At 40.6% G+C, this 22491-nt stretch overlaps 2 protein-coding genes and 1 long non-coding RNA gene across 3 annotated transcripts in view; 2 read left to right on the plus strand and 1 right to left on the minus strand.

The window, feature by feature from the left end:
* Positions 1-143: 143 nt before the first annotated feature.
* Positions 144-3391, minus strand: LOC143115074 (uncharacterized). Its single transcript, XR_012985043.1, has 4 exons — positions 3058-3391; positions 1992-2062; positions 1778-1861; positions 144-390 (listed from the first exon to the last, which is right to left on the minus strand). It is a non-coding gene; the product is annotated as an uncharacterized LOC143115074 (long non-coding RNA).
* Positions 3392-4312: 921 nt separating this feature from the next.
* Positions 4313-15239, plus strand: mxra8b (matrix-remodelling associated 8b). The gene is made up of 10 exons (XM_076275845.1): positions 4313-4542; positions 7262-7291; positions 7720-8022; positions 8515-8616; positions 8976-9506; positions 12068-12226; positions 12660-12690; positions 13000-13070; positions 13284-13361; positions 13581-15239. The coding sequence occupies exons 1-10, from the start codon at positions 4527-4529 to the stop codon at positions 13604-13606; spliced, it is 1347 nt and encodes a 448-aa protein (XP_076131960.1). The 5' UTR covers positions 4313-4526; the 3' UTR covers positions 13607-15239.
* A 1665-nt stretch (positions 15240-16904) lies between these two features.
* dvl1a (dishevelled segment polarity protein 1a) overlaps positions 16905-22491 on the plus strand; it is a 39753-nt gene continuing 34166 nt past the window's right edge. The window contains exon 1 of the mRNA XM_076277142.1: positions 16905-17304. Within this exon, the coding sequence (XP_076133257.1) occupies positions 17135-17304 (170 nt within the window). The 5' untranslated portion in view covers positions 16905-17134. The remainder of the gene's footprint in view (positions 17305-22491) is intronic.

Genomic DNA, 22491 nt, shown 5'->3' on the forward strand with positions numbered 1-22491 from the left:
ACTTGACAAAACTTTCTTAAGTAAACTCATCCAAAAAACAAAGTTCTTAAGTAAATCCAAAGTAAACAAGTTGAATTTGTTCTGCATAACATTTCTAAATAAAATTGAACAAATGTGTTCAAATAGCAAACAGACACACGGTCTTCAAAACAAATTTGCATTTATTTAGCTCCATTCTCATCAAACCATCAGGGACATTTTTTAGTAAAATAGAAATGCAATGAACAGAAAAATATCTCTGCTAAACACGGCATGTTTAGTTTTGTTACATTGTTAGTGATTCAACTATAATGTCTACATCTTCTAGTGGAGGCATTGGCACCCTCATGTTTGATTGCAAAGATCCCGATGGTGGTTTTCTCCATCTGGCTCTGGGCATCAGTCAGCGTCCTTTACCACAGACCAAAAAAAATACATTTAATTGATGACTTTTCAAACAAAAGTATATGTCTTTAGATATGTTTGAATTCAGTGGATTAACCTCACATCTCCCATCTCCTTTAAATTAAAGCAATGGTTCTGAGTGAATTTCACCCTTGGGTCATTTGCATGATCATTGCGAGTGCCAACCCCCCCAGTAGCTTTTTTTCCTTTGGTCGAAAGTTTGTAAGTAGCCTACACCAGTTTATTTAAATAACACTTGCCTGAAAGCTTCTACTCTCTGCTGCTACCGCTACGTCAACATCACTTCCGTGATTTGTGAAAAGCCCGTAAAAGTCCTTTGCAAAATTCACACGTGTAAAGGAAAAGCTAGTGAATTCAACACTCCATAGTCATATATTGATAACTGGATGATATATGAAATTGTATTTTCAGGTCAATAAGTGTTGACCTGAAAATACAAGCATTTATAAAACTTATGCATCGCTTTCTGCCAGGACTTTTACGGGCTTTTCCCAAATCACAAAGTGACGTCGACGTAGCGTTGCAGTAGGTGTTGTTTACAGACCCTTTTTGTACTACTGTAGAAGTTTGGTAATATTCCGGGCATTATTAGTGGGGTAATTTACGAGATACACTTCTGGTTTCAAAAGTGCTAATGCTAAGCCATTGGGCTGAAACATAGACTGATAGACTGAACTTGACCAATGTTCGACCAAGGGAAAAAAGCTTCTGGGGGTGTGTTTGGCTCGTGGTCATCGTGCAAATGACCCTAGGGTGAAATTCACTCCGAACCATTGCTTTAGACTCTCTGCTCTCCCAAATCCCTCTAACGTCTATGATTTCTTTTAACTCAAAAGCTAGTTAACCAAAGATTAAAACTTTGGGTGACATTTTACCAACACAGACTAGGAAGCTTTGTCTGTAAAGGGTGTATGCATGGTCAGTGACAAACAGACCAATGGTGACTTGTTCTGCTGTAACATGCATTCTGCTTTAATATGCATATAGACAGACTTAACAAAGCATTACAAGCACCGAAACATGAACAAGGAAATGTCCATGGGTACTAAAATAATATAAAAAGCCATATTCATTCATTCACAACTTACATTTACAAATTAAGTATCTTAATGTTTAACATGCCTTACCATGCAACCCCCAATGTTAAATGTTAAAAGAGATTTTTGGAACGCACTGATCTTCAATGTAAATCTATTCATGGGGTTGAAACAGGCAGTACACCCCTATGTCAATGTTAACTTTCAAATTCATGTCAGCAAGGTAAGACCTTTCAAAAAAAGTTAGCAGTTGCATGGTAAGGTCCGGTAGCTCATGGCCTAATATTGGATCACAGGTTTTCAAAGTGGGAGGCACAAAACAACTTCTCACTAACCTGGTCAATGGCAGCCATGATCTCCTCCCTTCCTACGCACACACAGCAGACAGCCTGGAGCAGTTGATGTCGAGTTCTGACATTCTGACAACGTTATGAGGGGAGAGGAGATAGGAAGAACAAGTAACAATACAACCCAGCATTTGGAAATACAGAAAGAATTACAATTAGCATATGGCATGGGTGTCTGTGACCAAAGTGACCATGAGCTAACCTGTAATACTTCAATAAATGAGACCTTGATGACACTCCGGTCTTGCGCTCTTTGCACTGCCACATAAAGGCCTGTGGGGAGAAAGAGAAAGTATATCAAACTCAACAAATTTACACTAAAATGTGTAAAACTATAATAATATTAGATCACAGAATCAATTGAGAATTTTAATAAAATTGAACTAGGAAGATAACCTTTAATTAGATTGGCTTGTTTGTGATTTAATTAGTTACATGTTTGTGATTAACAAATCATTCAAACATTGAAGAGTAGGCAGCTTCTAGCATGACAAATGTGAAATTATTTACCTCCCGAATATAGTGGTTGAGAACAAATGTGTGTGCTTAAAATTGACAAGTTCCCATGCAAGAAACTGCCATTTGCTTTCTTTAACTGATATATAAGCCGAATGAGAGCCAAGTAGCCTATGATAGCAATACAAAAATACTATAGTATTTTTGCAGCTACACATGGCTAATGTTAGCAGCTACAGAGAGACTAGGCAAGATGGCAGAGTTTGCTACACGAACATAAAAATGATTAAAATGTTTCTTGATGGACTTTAGAGCCTGCATAATTGTTCATGACACACAAGGATAATTTGGTCAAACAGAGTGGGGTGCACCTAACAGTTACGTTTAAACATTAAACTTTTCCGATACTGATCCAACAATTAGTATTCACATAAACCCCAGGCAGGGTTTGTATGGGGCTAACGATAGCTGCTATCTTATCTTACCAGTTAAATACATGAAGTTGTCTTGACCTTGTCACTTCTATGAACATTCAATTGTGGTTTATATGAAATAACCCCATCAAGGCACCACCCCTGTCTATCTTCAGTAGGGAGTAAAACTAAACTGGGAAACATGATAGAATTCTAGCCAGAGATTACTTAGCTCGCCAGCCACCATGACAGATTTAGTAGCTAACATTAGAAGCTAGCTGCTCGAGTTTAGTAACACATATACACTATAAGATCTACTAAAATGATTATTTAAGTTGTTGTTACGACAAACTCGCTAAACTCAAAACAAAAACACTATGAACAGCAACAAATACATACCTTGCAATTACAGGATCCAAAAATGTTCCATGAGTAAGCAAGGAAAAAATGGCGGAACTTCACTTTCTCAACCGTCTCTGGCGGAGTCCTCACCATGGTCCTCATAAGTTGTGAAATAATGCTACGGCAACTATAGAGGGACAAATTTCCTAATCTAATGTGTTTTGTTCAAGAAAGTTGTGTAGATCCAATGCAAACATGTTAAGTTAATCAGCAAAAACGCATTATTGATTTGAAATAACACAACTAACTCAATTTCACCTTAGAAACCTAATTTTGTTCTGTAAATCCTACGAAAGAGGATTTATTAAGATGAACAATAGTGAGATTTCATTTTTTTGAGTGCACTGCAGTGAGAGAAAGCTGTAGGCGAGGTCAAGTTCAGGGTTACGAGCAAGCCCTTTGAAGTTTAAGAGGCAATGCGCATCAAAAACATTACAGCTGGGATTTTGTAGGGCACTGGCAACATCTGAGGTTTCATGAGAGAATTTTTACATCAAAGTATGGTAGGCCTAAATAAAATGCTGTTGTGCTGTATTGAGTACCCTGCAGTATTTTGGATATGACTGCTGAAATTCAGCAGCCTACCTATGCTGCATCTATGTAAAAGTTTGGGAAACATGTTTTAAAATGTAGCCAGTGTCTGCAGGTACAGTTTTATAGGCATACGACACAGTCATATGTCATTTAAAATATCTTAAAATAATTCGGGCAAACAGGACTTCGCTGCATGCAGAAGGCAGCTTTTTCTGTCCGTGGCCTTTTCTCTCTTCTTCATCCCCTATTGGCGTGCCGTCCAGGATTCGTGACTTCATAGGTCACTACTGATTGCATAGTCCTTTCAGGAATGCTTCTGCAACTGTTTTCAGCTCGTTAACTTCAGAATAGGAGTGTGACCGCAAAATAGGTTTGTCACGTGTAGACCAGGCCTACTGCATCGTATCCTCATTGGCATCAGGTAACCCTGCGAAGTGGGATACATAATAACCGCTAGCTCGCTGATGTGATGCGCATTGCCATGTGCTGTATTCAACTGGTGTTTTGGCACCATGCCTGTGTTGCAACTCTTTCTCTTGATAGTTTATACCTAACTGGTTCATTACAGGTGCTGCCTAAATGTGACACTTGCAAGTCGGAAGAGTCTCGCATCGCCCTTCAGTGGATTTTCCCAAAGTAATACTCTTAGCCTAAAAAATAATGCGCCATGCATAAAATCAAGCAGTGGACAAACCCTTCTGTGGGCTGGGCTAGTGTAGAATTACAGACTGTAGAGGAGGGGCATAGAGCGCTTCTAACAGACCGACCCAGACAATGACTTTGTTGTTGCAGGTCGACAAACTTTTCCAGGTGATGCGTGCCATCCAGCGACGGCTGCGACAGTAGACTATACCGCAAAGCGCATCAGTACCATCCCGGCATAGACTTTTATAAGACCGTTTTAGAGAGGGAAACAAGGATTTAATCCAACCATGATGTTCTTATTAAGTAAGTAGTCTAAATATTGTTTTATTTTATATGTTAATTTCAGTGTTTTTCTGGAAATATTGTGTTTTATTTTAATTCCGTTTTTACGTCTAATAGTTTGTTTAAACCCATGTCTGATTTGCCATTGTTGCATTCTTTGCCATGTTAAAGAATGGAAACTTGTTTATAGAGCAAATAAACAGGAAACAGTGCTCTGACCCAAATATCCACATAGTCAGACTTTCAAGTCATTGAAATTGAACTAATGTAATGTTCAAAATGAACAATCACATTTTATTTTAATTGTATTTATACTGTTTGAGTATTTGTACACATTCAGTTGTGAATGTTATTGGATCAAAGAATGTCTTTGTTGATCTGGGAAGAAAGAAAGGAATGTTATCCCACTACTATCATTAGGACTAAGTTATCCTTAGTCCTAGTTTTTCTTTCTCTATTTTTTTCTTTTTTTTCTCGAGGTGGTATGAGTAAGTCGGTCGATTCATTTGTTGTAAGTTCTATTCCAATGTGTTTTGCATTATAGGTAGTCACTGCGGGATGCTTATGGAAGTGTTGTTTTGCTGAGTTAGCACTAGCCCTCGAGCTTAGTCATTATAGGCTACACTTTAATCACCAGTCTCTGACCATGTATTACTCAGTATGTCTAAACGTGTACTGGGTCACTCATTTGGCCTTGATGCATAACAGAGCTGACTGCACAGAGAAAAAAAATAAAGTGAATGTCCTCAATCTGTGTAAGGTAAATTTATGAGGAGGTTTTTATTTGAGTCAGGAAGTGGTCAGGAGAAAGTCAGAGAGAGTCCACAGCCCTGGCATGTTTGGAGAGGGAACAGACACAAGCCAGAGTTTCTCTGGCCTTAGCCTGTGTGTCAATAATGCCTGGGACCATGACCTCATTAGTAAGAGCCTCTTCTGGTAGGTTTTATGTATTAAAGGGTGGACAAGTCATCATAGGACTACAGCAGTGACATTAGGGGTCTTCTCACCCATAAAGAATATTATGTAGAATGCTTTTGAGTGAATATTATGTAGAATGCTTTTGAGTCTGTTTGACTTTTTTTCCCCCAAAGTTTGTTTTTGCATGCAGTTTCATGCAGCTTTCATATCCATAGATTGCCCTTGGAAAAATGCAGTGTCTAATGTTTTAAAGGTGTACCCTTGTTTTTGAGTGATTTGGGTAATGGTAGTTATTAAGTCCCAGAGGTGTTGTTAAGTCTTTAGCAAGCCTCTAGTCTGTTCAATTGGCCACTGTCTGGATAGGAAATACTGAAAGAAAATTACAGGGTTTGGTGATGTCCCCCCCCACCCCCCAACTTTCTTTGGAAAAGCAGTGGAACCAGTGAAATCTTACAGACTGCTGTATGAAATGCAGCAAGTGGACAGCGTTCATGAGTCATTTTAATAGCTCACATTAGCAGGCTTTGATATGAAATATCTAGTTGGCAGTGTCTATGCAGGGAGGATGACTTTGGACAATCTGGCCTCGTAAAAAAACAAAGTAAAGTGGCAAGGGCTGAGATCGCATGTTACACAGCAGTTTTGGTATGTTCAGCGTCGTCTGATCACCAAACCATCTGGCCTGGCCATCCACGGTCCTTCGCTTTGGCTCTCTGCTGTGGATCCGATGCGCTGTCACTGGAGATTTTACAGACTGACCACTCGATTGTTCACATGTGTGTTTGATTCCAGTACACCGCAAGATTCCTTGTCCCTGGAGTCATTTTAAACAGTAGATGTTTACCTCAGTGTGAGAGCATGAAGCCACCTTGTATCATTTTATCGTTTGCATTGTCTTGCCAAGAATGATGGACCTCATTTAAGCACGCTCTGGGAATCTTTGCCCCCAGGTAACACAGATGATTCAACATGAGTGGTGCTACTTGGAACTGTGAATGCTGACAGTGTTTCTGCTGTCTGGATTATGGATTTAACAGAATTCAGGCCTGGGATGAATGAAGACTATTTTTGTGTGTGTTCATAACTGATGAAATGTGAAATAGACTAGGTTTGATGGCATCAAACCAACAAATATTATGAAGTAAAAAGCATATTCTTTGACTATTTGTGGAGCTTTACATGGTAATTACTTATCTGGTTGTCACTTTAACTCTAACACCACCATCCCCAGGTTATCTTGTATTATAGAGGTATTTATCGTGTCTCTAATGTCTACTTTTGCACGGTGGCCTAGATACTGTATCAGTCCTCATTTGTAAGTTGCTTGGGATAAATGAATAAATAAATACATGTAAATCAAAATATGGTCCTCTTTGTCTGAGCCCAGATCAGCTCTCCTTCACTGCAGTAAAAAAACATTCAAGTTATACAAGCAAACTCTGGTTTTCTTGTTGTATGCCCAGAAGCCGTGAATGAGGCATTGCTTAGTCAACATCCAGGCTAGGAATAGTCCACACAGATGGTCACTGAAAATAGGCAGTGGGAGGAATGGACAGACATGGATGCGTTTCATTGCTCAGAACACACATGTGTGAATTACAAAGTTAAATGTTTTCTATTGCTCTGTTCTTTTGTCAATGAAACTGTTTGTTACAGTCCAACAGATTAAGTTGTCTAGACTAAGTTACAGACTAACATTTGAAAGAAATGGAGGTCACTGAATACAGTAAGAAAGTTTCCCAGGCCTACAGTAAACTGCTGTTTTATATTTTGCTTCATTCAGCAGTGGTTTTAATTTGTCTTTGTTTTGTTCATATTGCAGTGTTTATTGCTTGCCTGTGGCTGCAGTGTGGTAAGTCTCTTGCCCAACCCTGAACCCAGGGATCTTACCCTTTTTTGCTTGTTGGGTTCAGTAGTTTTAGTAGGGAAAAAAACATGTTAGGACTTTAAGATGGACTCATTAAATGGCATGATATCTAAGGCTTTTCCATTGTGATGGCATGTTGAAACACTTTTCTTAAACACTTGAACTCTTGAAGAATGTTTTTTTTCCCTTCTCAAACTGTACTTAACCTGTTTGATGTGTTTATGACGGTTGTGAATTGCGTGTGTGTGTGGACATGTCTCAGCCTATGTGTCTGTCTGTCTGAGTATGTGTGTGACTGTTTCTCCTTGTTGGCTTGTTTATCTGTAACAGTTTGCATGTGTGTATATATATTTGAGTGAGCGTGCAATCTGCAAAAAAACACATCTGTAACATGTTGTGTGTTTCTGTCTCAGTACTCGCCCAAACCAGAACCCAGAGCATGGTGGTGGAAGCTCGTAACATCACGCTCCCAGCAGGCTCCAACGCCTTGCTGCCGTGCCACAACCAACGCATCGTTTGGCGGCAGGATCATCTGCGGGACCGGCAGCGTGTGGTGCACTGGGACGTGTATCGCAGCCGCCCACACGAGGGGGTGGAGCGCGTGCTGGACCTCTTCCCTGGGGGCAGTGAACGCCTCTACAGCAACTACAACAAGGGCCGCATCAACATCTCACCCGACGCGTTCATTGATGGCAACTTCTCACTCATCATTCAGAGTATGGAAACATTCTCATTTAGTTCCTTGTGATGCACCTTATTACCTATTTACACCCATAGCAATATACAATTTTGACCAACTGGCTTCACACACAGAGAGGATGAATTATTTTCATTGTTTGCTGTTGTACAGTACATGCAGGTCTTTGTTATTTGCTGTAGTGCTTTTAAGGGTTTGTAGAACTCCGGGGTTTGTGAATTATAGTCTAAAATGTCAGACGTGTCCTTGAAGTAGTAGCTTCCTAGATTGTAATGCATTGCCCTTCTGTTGTCAAGGTCATGTGTCCAGTTCCCAGGAACTTGTTAGCGTTCGTAGATACACTAAGCTGTTTTCTGTAAAAGTGACACCTAATGTCCTCTGTCTTTCTAATTAAAAACCATACATCCTCTTCTGCAGCCTGCTGAGCACTGACAGACCACATGCGGTGCACAGGGTAGTGATTTGGCAGGCAGGCCGCATCTGTTAATGTGTTTGTTTTGTGGTTATGTAGATGTAGGGGTGAATGACAGAGGCCTCTACACATGCAATCTGCATCATCACTACTGCAACATTCACCAGGCCCTTCAGATGCAGCTCAATGTCACCAAGTCAGGTAAGCTGCAGAAGCCCCCCTCTACGACCTCCCTGGCCTCCTAATTAGTGTTTAAATACCATCACTCCTCTCTCCTCATGCATCTTAATCATACTGCCACTGGGACAATAGAGACATTGCAAAGAGTTGCATCATAGATTTTTAAGTTAAGTTAATGATTTATTTATTAAATTCTAAGTATACTGTGATATTCTTCATATTGTGTTTTTTCCATATTCATTTCATTATTGTAGTGTAGATAAATAAGTATTGTTTTTTATATTCATTTCATTATTGTAGTTCAGATAAATAAGTATTGTTTTTATATTAATTTAATTATTGGAGTTTAGATAAATAAGTATTGTTTTTGTCTTCCATAGCCCATAAGGAGAGGCGTTTTTGGGATGGAGAGAAGTCCGTTTTTGTGGTCCTGGCGGGGAGCACCGTAGTTCTGCCATGTATGAACCGCCGGCCGCTGTGGACCGAGGGCAGCCAGGAGGACCAGCAGCAGGTGGTCCACTGGGACTGGCAGCCGCCGGGCGTGCGTCCAGACGGTGCCGAGCGCCTGGTGGACCTGTACGCCTCGGGCGAGGAGCGTAAATACGGGCCGCACTTCCTGCGCGAGAAGATGAACATCACGGCGGACGCCTTCTCGCGTGGCGACTTCTCCCTCCGCATCTCGAACCTGCAGCCGACGGAGAAGGGGCTATATGTCTGCCACTTGCATCACCACTACTGCGGCCTGCACGAGAGGCGCATCTTCCGCCTCATTGTGGGTGCCCCCCTTCTTCAGCAACCCGTCCCCACAAGACCCCGGGAACTCCCGCCAACAGAAGTGCCCGCCAACAATGAACCTACCAAGAAGCTCACTGTTGTTGAGCTACCCTTCCTGGAGAATAACGAGGATCCAAGTAAGAGTCTCTGACTTATTATTAGTGTTGAGTGTTTGGTGTCTGCTCAGTGCAGAGACAAGCATGTGGAATAGCCTACTCATGATGCCATCTATCACGGTTTTATTTAGCGTTGTTGGTGATGTAGCTACGGTTACTAATATCAGCTCTATTCTTGGTTTATGTGTGTCTGAAACAAAACTAGCCAGCAATTCAGGTGACATTTCACTTCTTTATTCAATTCTCTATTCAATTTCACTATTTGAAACAAACAAAAAAACAGACACAGAAGTAATTTTGTGAGATGTGGACTTCATTGTCCTGTGTTTTCTCCTTGCTCTTCTCTGTGCAGTCTCCTGGGGTTGCAGCTGTGGTTATATTTAGATGTTCACTTCAGTCTGTGGGTCTGTGCACCCTCTCTGTTTCCACAACCCCCACCCACCCATCCCCTAGGAAAAAAATAACTGCTTTCTAATTTGGGGTAAATGGAGTTGGGGAAAAGAAAAGCCTGTTTGATGATGGGTTTTCTGGGTTAGAGCTTTTATTCCTGGAGACCTTCAGCCAGGGATCTGAATTGCTTTGTCTAAATCCAGACTACCTTCACGGAACCCTTGCATGCAACGGTTCCTTGAGCCAATATCCTGCATTTTTCCGCCAGCTGTGTGTGTGTGAAATGTCTGCCCTGTGTAATATGCAGACAATTGAAGCACCAGGATAGGAGTTGTGTTTCAGTGGAGAGGCTTTTCATTCCTCTTCAGTGAAACAATGTCTTCATCAAAATTCCTCAAATAAAATGGAATTCCTCAAAATTGAATTCAAGACGTTTTGCAAGTGAGCGAAAGAGGCAGATAGAGAGAGAGAGAGGGAAAGGAGGAAAGGAGAGACTGAGACAGAGTTAAAGCATTTAGGGGTACTGATGAAGTGACTTTTTGACTTTAGTCTTCCTGAATTTGGCTGGAGCAGGTTTATCACCACGAGAAGGAAGTTGGCTCCACATCTGTCTGACATCTGCTCGGCCGCACATGAAAGACACTGCTGGTGTTGCTGGTTTCGGTTGGATGGCGACCATTTCACATGCCCCATTTTTTCATTTGAATCTTTTCATTTAAATCAAATCTTCCCAGTTCTGTGCATTCCTCACCAATTGTGTTGCCTCATTTCACCCTCCTCTCTTTGTCCAGCGTCTTTTTTATGCAATTTGCTTGCAGGACAATCACAACAGTTTACAGTCCTCATCACTGCTGTTTGTTTTGGATGTCCCCCAATAACACTCTACAGTCTACCATGCCAAAGTGAGAGGGTATTCCTGATCTCACAGGTGTGGATTTATAAAGCTGGGATGAGCTCGACCCATCAGACCTCATTGTGCCAGAAGACTGGGGTTGAATTGAGGGCATCTCACGACGGGGTGTGGTAAACAGTCTCCCCAGACAACTCTGACAGGCCTGGCCACAGATTTATGGACCATAGGAGCCACTAACTCTTTTAAAGGGCAAACCCTACTGTGCTTCCTGCCCCTTTTTTCTGTTAAATGTCCCAGATATCGTCTGGACAGCAATAGATCAACTTGATTTACTTGCAGGGTATAAAAAAGTCCATGATGATGCGGCATGGTGTGTTAATTTACATTACATATCCACAGTGATTTGTTTTACTTGTTTACATTTATTCATTTAGCAGACGCTTTTTTATCCAAAGTGACTTACGTCAGTTATATTACAAGGGTCATTGTCCACGGAGCAACTCTGGGTTAAGAGCCATGCTCAAGGGCACAACGGTGAAAGCTGGGTATTGAACCCACAGGCTACCGCCCAGCTCCTTAACCGCTACGCTACCATCGCCCCAGTATTTTCACAGTCTTTGTCAAAACACTGTCATGTCTAATTCAAAGAAGTTGTTATTCCTTTTTTGTCAACATTTTTACTTTAATGAATGGTCATTACAGAGTCCAAACTATGCAGCCAAAGCATTTAAGATATGCAGTGCTAATGCATTCCAGTAGCTCCATATCGACGGCCTGGAGAAATCTGGTCTTGTTTGTGCGAGCGAGTGACTGTGGGGACTGCAAATACAGACTCTCTTTTAGGCTAGGGTAATCTAAACAAATAGAAACGCTTTTACCAGGCTGCCTGACCTAACCACAGACTAAAAGCCATGCTCTCCGCTCACTCTGTCCTCTCGCGGTAATGTTTTTTTTTTTCCTTTTTTCTCCTCCAGGAAAAAAAAATAGCTGCTGCATGACATCAAGTCTGGAACTCATTAGAGACCAAAAGCACTCTGACATGTAAACTGCTGTTTTCCTTTCACACTGAGAGAGAGAGAGAGAGAGAGAGAGAGAGAGAGAGAGAGAGAGAGAGAGAGAGAGAGATAGGGTGGTGGGATAACAGGATGTTTTAATTTTTTAAGTTTAATCATGTCAACATAATTTTACTCTCTGTAGTGTCCTCCTGTATGAAGTACAGTTTGTTTATGTTTTATATCTTTTTCATAATGCAATGCTCTTGAACAGCTTGATGTAACTCGGTAGGCCTGGATCGAATGTCCTCTCAAACTGTCTCGCCTCCTGTTAATTTGTTTCTCAGACACAAACATGGTGGAGACGGCGCGTGTTTTCAATGTCATTGTGCCAGAGCCACGCAGTCACTTCCTCAACCAGCTCGGCTACGTCTTGGCCATCTTCCTCCTGCTCACTCTCATCGTCGCCGCGGTGATCCTGCTCACACGGAGCCGCAGGAAGAGAGGTACCACAGGAAACGAACGGGGGAGGGGCAGACACACAGAGCGTCTGTAGATCTGTACAACAGAGACAGGGAGGCAGACAAACTGGAGTGCAGAGTGTTTGTAGATCTGTGTTGCAATGTTTGCAAACGCAAACATGACTACAGAGCGGCTGTTTATATTCAGAATGAATGGCTTTTCTGTGGTGCTAATTCAGGTTTTAATGTTCCACATATCTAATAATGTCCTTCAGCTTCTATGAAGGAGACACTTGTCTGCAATTTAATAGGCAAAAAAATGAATCATAAATACTGAAAATTAAATTAGCTTTGCAACACAAATAGTGTTCATTACAAAGACAGTTTGCTAATGCATTGGGGTATCATAGTGCAAACATTATTATAGACTTTTGTGTACTCAGACATTATTGCAAATCTGCCTATGTCTTTATTTCAGAGCTGGAGTATGATGTGCGTAGATCTGAACGGTAAGAACTTGATCATCCTGACTCGTATGCATAACAATTTAGTATTTTGCATATTAGGCACATTACATTTCATATTACATCCACTGTCATAAAAAAGCCCTACATCCATTATTCCTTTATAATAATAGGGTTTCATATAACACAAATGGAGCCATAATTCTCATAACTCACTTTCCAGTCCTATATATGCAGCTTTCACTCTGTACAGATGCAGAAATGAAATGTTTGCCAAATGAAGAATATTAACAAAACATTCTTAGAGAGTATGTGTAATGAATATGTAATAATAACCTCTATTTGTTTATGAAGGGGACAGCCGAGGACAGCCATTGAGATGGAACCCACTGGCCTGAAGAACTGCAATCAGGATGACCTCAGGGGTGAGAAACATTTAGTGGGCAGCTTTACTATTTACTGAGGCTTTCTGATGTGTTGTTGCTGTCAGTATGTGTGCTGGTAGCCTTCAGTCTTAGATTTCTTTGGTTCCTCAAACCTATGATTTTGATGTTGCCAAAGTCTATTGAGCTATTTTTCAGCACTGCTAGCCTGAAAACAAATAAACAGCAACAACAAGTTGTGCTTTGTCGTTACAGACTACAAGAACAACATAATGAAGGAGCAGGCAGAGATGTCCTATGCTTCCACTTCAAGAGTCATAGACCTCAATAAAGGTAGAAAAACATCTCTGGTTTTTTAATCATAATTATTTTATCATTTTATAATAATAATAATGATAATAATAAAATGTTTCACAAACCCAAGATCCCTTTATTATACTGCACAAAAACACTAAATATAATTATATATCTATAGTAGAGAAGACAGAAAATGATTGCCTGTGAAAGTCTTTACTTTATCGTTCCTCTGTTGTTTGTCTTGTCTGTCATTAGAAATGGAGAAGCTGTCATGGAAATGAGGTGCTGCCTAACAGGCTGCTGGCTGGCCCAGAGCGAAAGGACTTGGCAATGAGACAACCAATCGGAGTGCAGGGAGACTCACGAATGAAGCCATAAAGGAGGTGTTGCCATTGTGTCTGCTGTTCAATAAGCTTCATGCTACCAACTTTGCTGTCTTATCTGATACCCTATGTAGTATGTTTATCACTGCTAAAGCTATATATATATCTAGGATATTGTATGCTTTAGGTTGTAGTGCCATACATTGACATTAGTGGTCAAGCTTGCATTAGCCCCTCGACGAGATCGATATCAATACACTGTGTCATTGTTATAATGTTCTTTTTTTATACTGTTACTGTTTTTTTACGTATTCAAAAAGAAATAAAAGGAATGCTGTTGATAATGTACAATGATCAGTGACGTTCTGCCGTTCACGCTGCATTCATATGTTGCACGCGTTTAATGCATTTAATGTAGTCCTGTCCTGACCCTTCGACGATCTTTTAGATTCTAAAGAGAAGGAGCTTTCAAAAGAGAGGCATTGTATTTCTCAGGAATTCACTTGCACACCAGAACGCTTGAGTGTGTGCATGTTCTTCTCTCTCGCATTGTTGGGGCGAACAAGCAGAGAGAGTGCTTACATTCCTGTTATTACTGTATGTTCTATCAACTGTTCTATCAACTGTTCTACTATATTTCTGATAGTCAAGTTCAGCTCAGAACTCTGTCTGCAGCCGTTTGCATGAAAATGGGTAGATGAGAACAAATAGTGGTGCTTTGCCCACTGTTTGGGTCTGCTGTTTAAATCCACTAGTGCCACCAACAGGCCATTTTTTTGTGTGTGTTTCAACCCTTTTTTTTGTAGCCTAGAATTAAATTCTTATATTTCCATTCCAGTACCATTTCCCACCATACTACAAGTTCTACAGAAAGGAATGTATGCAAAAGTGCTCACAAACTTTTTTTTTATCTTGCAAGAGTTCTGCTTCCTCATAATGAGTTGTAAACAGTGGACAAAACTAACACCAACAAGTATCATATTACTGAAGCTGATGATCAGGTGAACTTATCTTTACATCTTCAATGATTTGGTCAACATAAGTTGTTATTTATTATGATCCAGTTTGATTTAATTATTTTTACCATTTGTATTTGCCGCCTCAAAACTCGTTGTTTGATGACAAACAAATGCAGTTTTTGGCATTACACCCATAGGCGTGAAACCTGGGGTATGTGGAGACCAGCACATTTTTTACTTTCTCCTAATTTCAAAGAGATGTATTTGCACATGAGTGAACATAATACAATATGGCCTGTACACTGTAAAACAGTGTAGCTATCAGGATGATTATCATGCAATATAATGAATCATATTTTAATCATTTTTATTAGGTTTTCTTCTTTTTTACTATTGTACATTTTTCATCTAACCTAAAATACGGTAGGATTGTATCAAACTATGTATTTTGTATCAATTTGATGATCAATTAGGCCAGCATAACACCATGGTAATCTTGACTAGAATTCCTCTGTAGTATTTTGATATAAAAGTTTCAGGTAATTCCTTATATGCTCTGCTCTGTATTTTAATGAATCTTGTCAACATTTGTGCCTCTTGTATGTCTGTGCTGAAATATATCCAGGATCCTACACGTGTCAATGAATTTGTTTTGAAATGCAGTACATTTTTAAATCATGAAAGCTGGACAAGGATGCTTTTTACAGAATTCTCTGTTCAAAGAAAGAACCTGCAAAGCTTCTACAGAATTCTACAATTCCAGGTATTGGTACAAATTTTATTGCCAGTAACTATCTCTACCACAGAAAAAATCTTTTTATTACAAGGAAGTTCAACAATAGTCCACTGTCCTCTGTTAATGTCTCCTACTCACTCTTGGGCCACAGCTTGTGAAAACAGACACATATTTTCCATAATCCCAGCCAGTAAAGTTAACTTAAAATGCCAAACGTGGGTCCAGTGGCTTGGGAATGGGTTTATGTTGGCATGTGCTCTCTGAGATAAAAAATGAACTTTAGTATTTAGACCATTGCAATCCAACACCATTTAAACCAATAATTAATCCTGATGCCTTTTTTTTTTCCATTCTCACATTGATGAACAATCCTATTAGCGTGAGGTTCAAACTGCCACAAAGACTTCTAAAATGACATGGACTGCATTTATATTGTGCTTTTTCTCTCCTTCAAGCACGTGCCTCACATTCACTTATTCACACACACACACACACAATGATGGTGAAGGCTGTCATGCAAAGTGTCACACATGGTGTCAAAATAGCTGGGATGGCTTACCATGAGGCCATTAGAGGTCAAATAAAGACATAAAACAAATATATGTCTTATAAATTATAAAAATAAAGATGAAATGGTTTATTTTACTCGATCACAGATGTATTGTGGGTCAATAGATTTAACTTATTTAAATGTAAAGTAGAGAGATTTATGGCATGATGCTGTTGATGCAGATTTCTTTTATAAACTTACAGGAGCATGTTTCAGATTTGGTGAGAGTGATTACATAAATATGGTGGAACACTTAAAAAAAAAAGCAACTTCAAAATTTAAAAAAGAACTGGTGTGTAGCCTATATACACTTTTCAACATGATAATTTCAACAATGAGTAACTTGAATTAACACTGATGATTTTATTGTGCTTAAAATCTCATATGGGCTATTCGTTTTCACAGTAGCATCCCCATAAAACATCCCCAGAACTTAACATAGGCTATGTAAAACAAGATAAATTACAAGCATAAAACCAAAGGAGGCATGTTCTGTAGGCCAACAATTTATAATGTTTATAGTCTATAGATCCCGTATAGTAGACGATAGGCCTAGTAATAGCCTACCTACAGGCAATAGAGATTTTAGACTTGAATTTTAGAGACTTATGCACAATATTTAAGGATGACCTGGGGCTGCCTCTGCTGTTGAAAGCATGTAGACCTAACCCTTGGCCTAACCACAGACTGCATCATGTCTGATATCTTCATTGTGCTATAAATTCTCTATAGGCCTAGTCTATAAATCCTCTAAGTCTTTGTCTTATATATTATGTTTATTTCAATTATTGTTTTAATAGCTAGGCCTATTTAATGGGCAAGCTTATTTTGGTTTTAGAATAGATTATTATTATTCGTTATATTACAAATCTAAAATCTATTTCAATACAGACTATGTCGGCCACAAAGCCTGTCACTAGGTGGCAGAACGTCCTTGAGAAACAACTGGAGAACTGGGGAAATATTCTAAACTCAATGTAGCTGGGATGTGAACCGTCCCTTCCTGTTTGACTGCCGACCGAGCCACCGTATTGAGAGGCACAACGAAGCCGCAATAGACTCGACAATGCCTGGGACTGAATATGCTGTCAAAGACAGGATTATTTGTTTTCCGACGTGATCTTGACAATTATACATGTTGACATGTTTGATTTGCGATGTTTACTCGATAGATAGCTAGGCTATATTTTATATTTCGCTGTCACTATCCGTGTTCCTCTGATTGTCCTATTCACATTCTCATGGCGGAGACTAAAATTATATACCATATTGACGAGGAGGAGACTCCTTATTTAGTGAAACTGTCGGTTCCTCCTGAGAAAGTAACGTTGGCGGATTTCAAAAATGTCCTCAACAATCGTCCGGTCAATAGCTACAAATTCTTCTTTAAATCTATGGATCAGGATTTTGGGTAAGTGTAACATTTCACTTTAGATACACCTCGGTGTGTTCCTTTATGCTGCTTGGTAGCCTACACCTTTGTTAATCGCATGATAACCCAAATGACAAAGACATAGCGTTATCCAGATCATGACACCATTTCACCCACAGCCTATACAGTGGTTGGCACCTGCTCTATGTTTGCGCATTCTGGCTCGCTTTGCTTTGATTCTTATCAGCCTGTCTCAAACCGTACAGGAAACATATCACGGTTGTGCCAATTGGTCATGCAGGCTACATAAGTAGTTTTCTCTGTTGATTCGGAACATAATTCGTGTTGCACAACCACCCTCGTGAATTCATTAAACATTAGCTACATACTTTACAGATAGGCTAGGTTATCTGTACCACCTAACACCTTTGACAGCACGGGTTAATAAAATGAGACAGAATGTCAAGTCTTTGACAAGCCGAATCGTTATTTCCAAAGTTAAATTGTTGAACTATTTTGTTACATAGACAATAGGCTACATGTTACATTGTAACTATTTAGGTAGCCTAGTAGCCTAACTGTAGACTACGACATATTCTATTAGTGGTAGCCAGCCTATGATAATAAGCATGCATCTCATGTTGGATACAGTAACTACACAGTCAATTACCGTGTATCTGTAGAGCCGACTGTCATAAATATAGCGAAGCCTATGTGTTGAATCTGTTAAGTTAGGCTACTGTATTGGATTTCTCATGACAAAAGAACGTAGACACACACTCAGACGTGCACACACACACACACACACAGAGAGAGAGAGAGAGAGAGGGAGGGAAAGTGTTACACATAAATAGCTGTTAATTGGTGGTGTGACTGTGAACAGCCTCAACACAGCCTCTTCGGGCTGTTAGCAAAACACTCACGATCTGATTATGAACTTGAAGTCTGACGTGTGCAAAGAATCACTTTCACTTCTGTCTCCACCTTTGAGCATTTGCCATTTGTCTAGTGGCGATCTTAGGCCGCATATCAACGGAAATGCCCGGAGTGAATATGGCTGCCCGGGAAACGAGCTCCGCCTCTTGGTACTGAATGCCGAGGACCGTCGGCCCTAGTAGGAGCTGTCAAACGGTGCTGACACTGTCTAATTGAGCACCCTCAAATATTTGTGTCTAGCCTACGTGTTCTCAAAATTCGGTGTATGCCGAAAGTGCTTTATAGAAATAATGTGTTAATTCTAAAAAAGAAAAAAAAGAAAAATTAGAGGCCTAATTGTTCATTTCGCAATGCCTTGGACAGTCACAGTGGACATACTATCCTAAAAGAGATGCAGTGGACAGTGGACATAATAAAAGAGATGCAGTTAACAGCCAGATGCTGTCAAATTATATCACAGCTTGGTGATTTACAGCCGTGCCAACCTATAAATTTAAATGTAAGTGAAGAAATTGTATGGATGTAATATGTCGGCATCAGTGGCTATTAGACTTGCCATATCACTCACATAATATTGTTGTCAATTTGTCTTTCAGTGCTGCAATGTCACCTAACAGGTTTATTGAGGGAATGATGAGCAGCACAAGCTTGTTGAGGGTCTTTGATGGATATGTTTTGACCTCTACCTCCCTGTAATCGGTCAGGTTGGAGGCTTTGAATAGCTCAGGAGTCAGAGGTCAACTTCTTTGGGGATCACTTGTTAGAGATGTCCCTCGCTTCTGTCTGAGTGCGACAAGTGTAGACACACACAAAGAAGGAAATACAAGCATAGCACAAACAAGTCTCCCTTTTTATCTTTTGGTCTATTTTCATTAAAAATGAAAAGCTTTGAGCTTCGTTTGAAGTTGCAGGAACCGTTTTCTAGCTCTCTCGGCTGTATTGCTGTGTAAAAAAAAAATCCATGTGATCTTGTCTTTGAATGAGATCCTTTTAACAAGGAGAGAGTGAGAGAGAGAAGGAGAAAGAAAGAGAGAGATAGAGAGAGAGAGGAAGCTCAGCAGCCAGGCACACACTGATACACAAACTCAACAGACTTCACATAATGGCATCCCAACGTGACCTTGAGGGGGAACTGGATTTTCCTGGTATGGTGGCGCTGCTCGGAGCGGCCCCTACAGCTCTTTCCAACACTGCCCACCCTGACACACACACACACACACACACAGACACACACACACACAAATGGCCACTGAGGTCTGGGCTAGGCCCCAGGTGATAGAGGAACTGATTACGTAAACATGTTTGTTCTTCAAAGTAAATCAGACCTGGGCTTGGGAAGGTTGCACTGAGGGAGATGAGGCATGTGAATGTGTGTATGTGTGTGTGTGTGTGTGTGTGTGTGTGTGTGTGTGTGTGTGTGTGTGTGTGTGCGTGTGTGTGTGTGTGTGTGTGCGTGTGTGTGTGTGTGTGTGTGTGTGTGTTTGTGTGTGTTTGTTGTGCTTGACTGGGTATTTGTTTGGGTACAGAAGATGAGTGGAAAAGGCACGTGAGCATGAGCTGTGTTGCCTCATCTGTGTTGTTTCTACTCCAGGCGTTAAGCACAAGCTCTTTCACTGAACGTTAAATATATTTCTATTACTTACATAATAAGCCATTTATCACCGCATACTGTCATAGTCCCTCTGACCTAAATTCTCTGCCTTGGCCTCTTGCACTTTTGGCTACACAGCCTCAAAAAGTCATGGTATTATTGCAGCATTCTTTGTTGTGTTTATTCAAGCTGTTCACTGTGAAAAACGAGTATGATACCACATACCTATGTATTTACATAGTTACTGCGCACAATGGTTCTAACCTTTGCAAGAAACAAATTGCTACACAGTCTGACTAATCGCTTGGCCTCTTGTTGTTTTCCACTTCCGCTTTCAGGGCGCCATGTGCCTTTATTTCATGGAACGGTGTGTTACTATTCCAGTTCCACTATTTACCCTTTTGCCGTGAGCAGGATGCTGGGCAAATAGGTATAGCCATTAAGGACAGTTAAAGTCGTACTTACTCCGTGTCTTCTGTGTTGACATGAAACCATGCAGTCTCCTGCTTGTGTTTTCTGTGCGTTTAGTATTGAACTCTTGGACTCCGTGACCAAAGTCCTGCCAGTTCTGCCTGTGGCAGCTCTGTGGTATATTATCCAACCATAAGTAGCACTGCACACTTAGCCCCGGTCATAAATAAACATTGCTAATCCTCTGCTACTACAAACATACGCTATGATCATGTTGTTGCTATATGGCCAGCCACCAGTATCATTTGAAGCAATCTCCTGCAAATCTTATCTCATTATCCAGTGAAATCTTTTAATACCCGGGCTAAAGCTTCTAGCTTTAAAAAGTAATTGTAATGTCAGGGCCCTCCCAGAGCACATGTCTCACTTTAAGTGCTGTGTCACTTGTTGACCTCGAGGTCAGCGTGTCTCTTGTCACAGAGAAAGACTTATGTGGTCTGCATTCAACAGACAAAACAACATGTGTGGATTAAAGATTTGTGGAGTTTACAGAAAACATCTGGGCAGGACAAGGGCAACATGAGAAAGCATACCGCGCTACTTGGTGCCTGTCTATAATGGAAATTCTATTTGAATACACAGGCTTGGCCAGGACGTAATTGTAATCCATTCAATGATAGCCTATTTGTTTAAAACTCAAATGAATTTGCTGGTATTTTATTAGGATAAATGGAAAGTATACAAACAAATACTCCTAACAGGGCTACCATTCTGTTATTATCATTCTTGCCTACTGAGAGCACATTCAGACAGCGCTGCCACAACACAGTTGGAGGCCTGTGCTCTGTTAAGTGTGTCAGGACTCTCCAGTGTCTGACGGACAGCCAGTTTGCTGTTTGGTTGAAGTTGATTATTAGCGAGGAGTAGTGGCAGAGTCTCGGTGCACTGCACTGTGTGGGTTGGGGTTAGCGTTTAGCATCAAGCTCAGCCTTCCCTGGCCCAGCTGGTGGACCCCGTATCGCAGGAAATCCCAAAAATAGATAAGCAGGAACACCAGGGGAACTGGGCTTTTCATTACAAGGTAGGAACACCCCTATGAAGGGGCCTCTGTTAAGGATTTAAAATAAACTACTCAAGTGCTCCGTTGCACTACACCAACATTTGCAACATTTTCAGGCCAGATGGACTTCATGTAGTAGTTATGTGTGGATATAGGGTTAGTGTTTTGTAAGCACATGTAGTAACATGTTAATAATGTGTCATAATACTTTCAGTATTTCACTAAGTGTAGCCAGATTAGTTTTTTTGTTTTGTTGGATTCAGATAATTTATGGTTGAGACAAGAACTACACTGTCATAATGCATTTTCCTTTCTTTACATAAACATGTGACGATTACAGTCAAAAGATAGATTAAGTGCTATTATCGCCTCTGTATGAGTGCATAACAACAAGCCAGGAAGCATAAAAAAACAAACCATAGCAGGTTTTTTTACATAGCAGAGCAATTTATAACCTTTTATTTCTGAGGCTCAGCCCAGCACATACGACTGGCGCTTGCCGACATCTACTGTGTGGTATTTTTGGAGCCTTTTATTTGACATTAAAAGGCATCTTGTGTGGATTATTGTACACATATATACCTCTCACAGTAGCATTGCAACAGGGCTCAGGCATAACATATTCAGTGGCAAGCAAACCCAACAAAGATGCTGCATTCCGATAGCAAATGTCTAAAGTGAAAGTATTTACTTCTAAAAACTGATTTTTATCTCCAATAAATGGAATTTTAAACTGGTTTAGAACATTCCTACACAGTGTTTGTGTTTGCTTGCCTTCACTTGTTTACATATTCCTAATTTGGCAGTTACAGGTCATCCAGCAGTGAAATATTCCTCTGTCAAGAACTGGTGTTGATCCTTGTCCCTTCATGTTGTTGATGCAAAATGTTTTGGCCCTTTCAGTTCCCTCGTACTGCTTGGCCCTCTCTCTCCCTCCCTATCTCTCTCTCTCTCTCTCTCTCTCTCTCTCTCTATTCCTCTCTCTCTCCCTTTCTCTCTCCCTTCCTCCTCTCTCTCTCTCTCTTCCTCTCTCTCTCTCTCTCTCTCTCTCTCCCTCTGACTCTCTCTCTCCCCCTCCCTCTCGAGGACCCGAGCACTTCCTAGAGTTACACCCCTGCTTCCTGTCCGAGGTTTTGTTTGCTGGAACAGGCCACAGCCTCCTCCTTGTTTGTCAGCAGCTGCGGCCGCAGTAGCGCGTTATCATCTTCCTCCCATCGGCCCATTCCCA

This window comes from Alosa pseudoharengus, unplaced genomic scaffold, assembly GCF_046254945.1.
Source record: "Alosa pseudoharengus isolate Yale_2024_CS ecotype anadromous, Long Island Sound unplaced genomic scaffold, YU_APseudo_1.1 YU_APseudo_1.1_scf_9, whole genome shotgun sequence".
NCBI classification, from domain to species: domain Eukaryota; kingdom Metazoa; phylum Chordata; class Actinopteri; order Clupeiformes; family Clupeidae; genus Alosa; species Alosa pseudoharengus.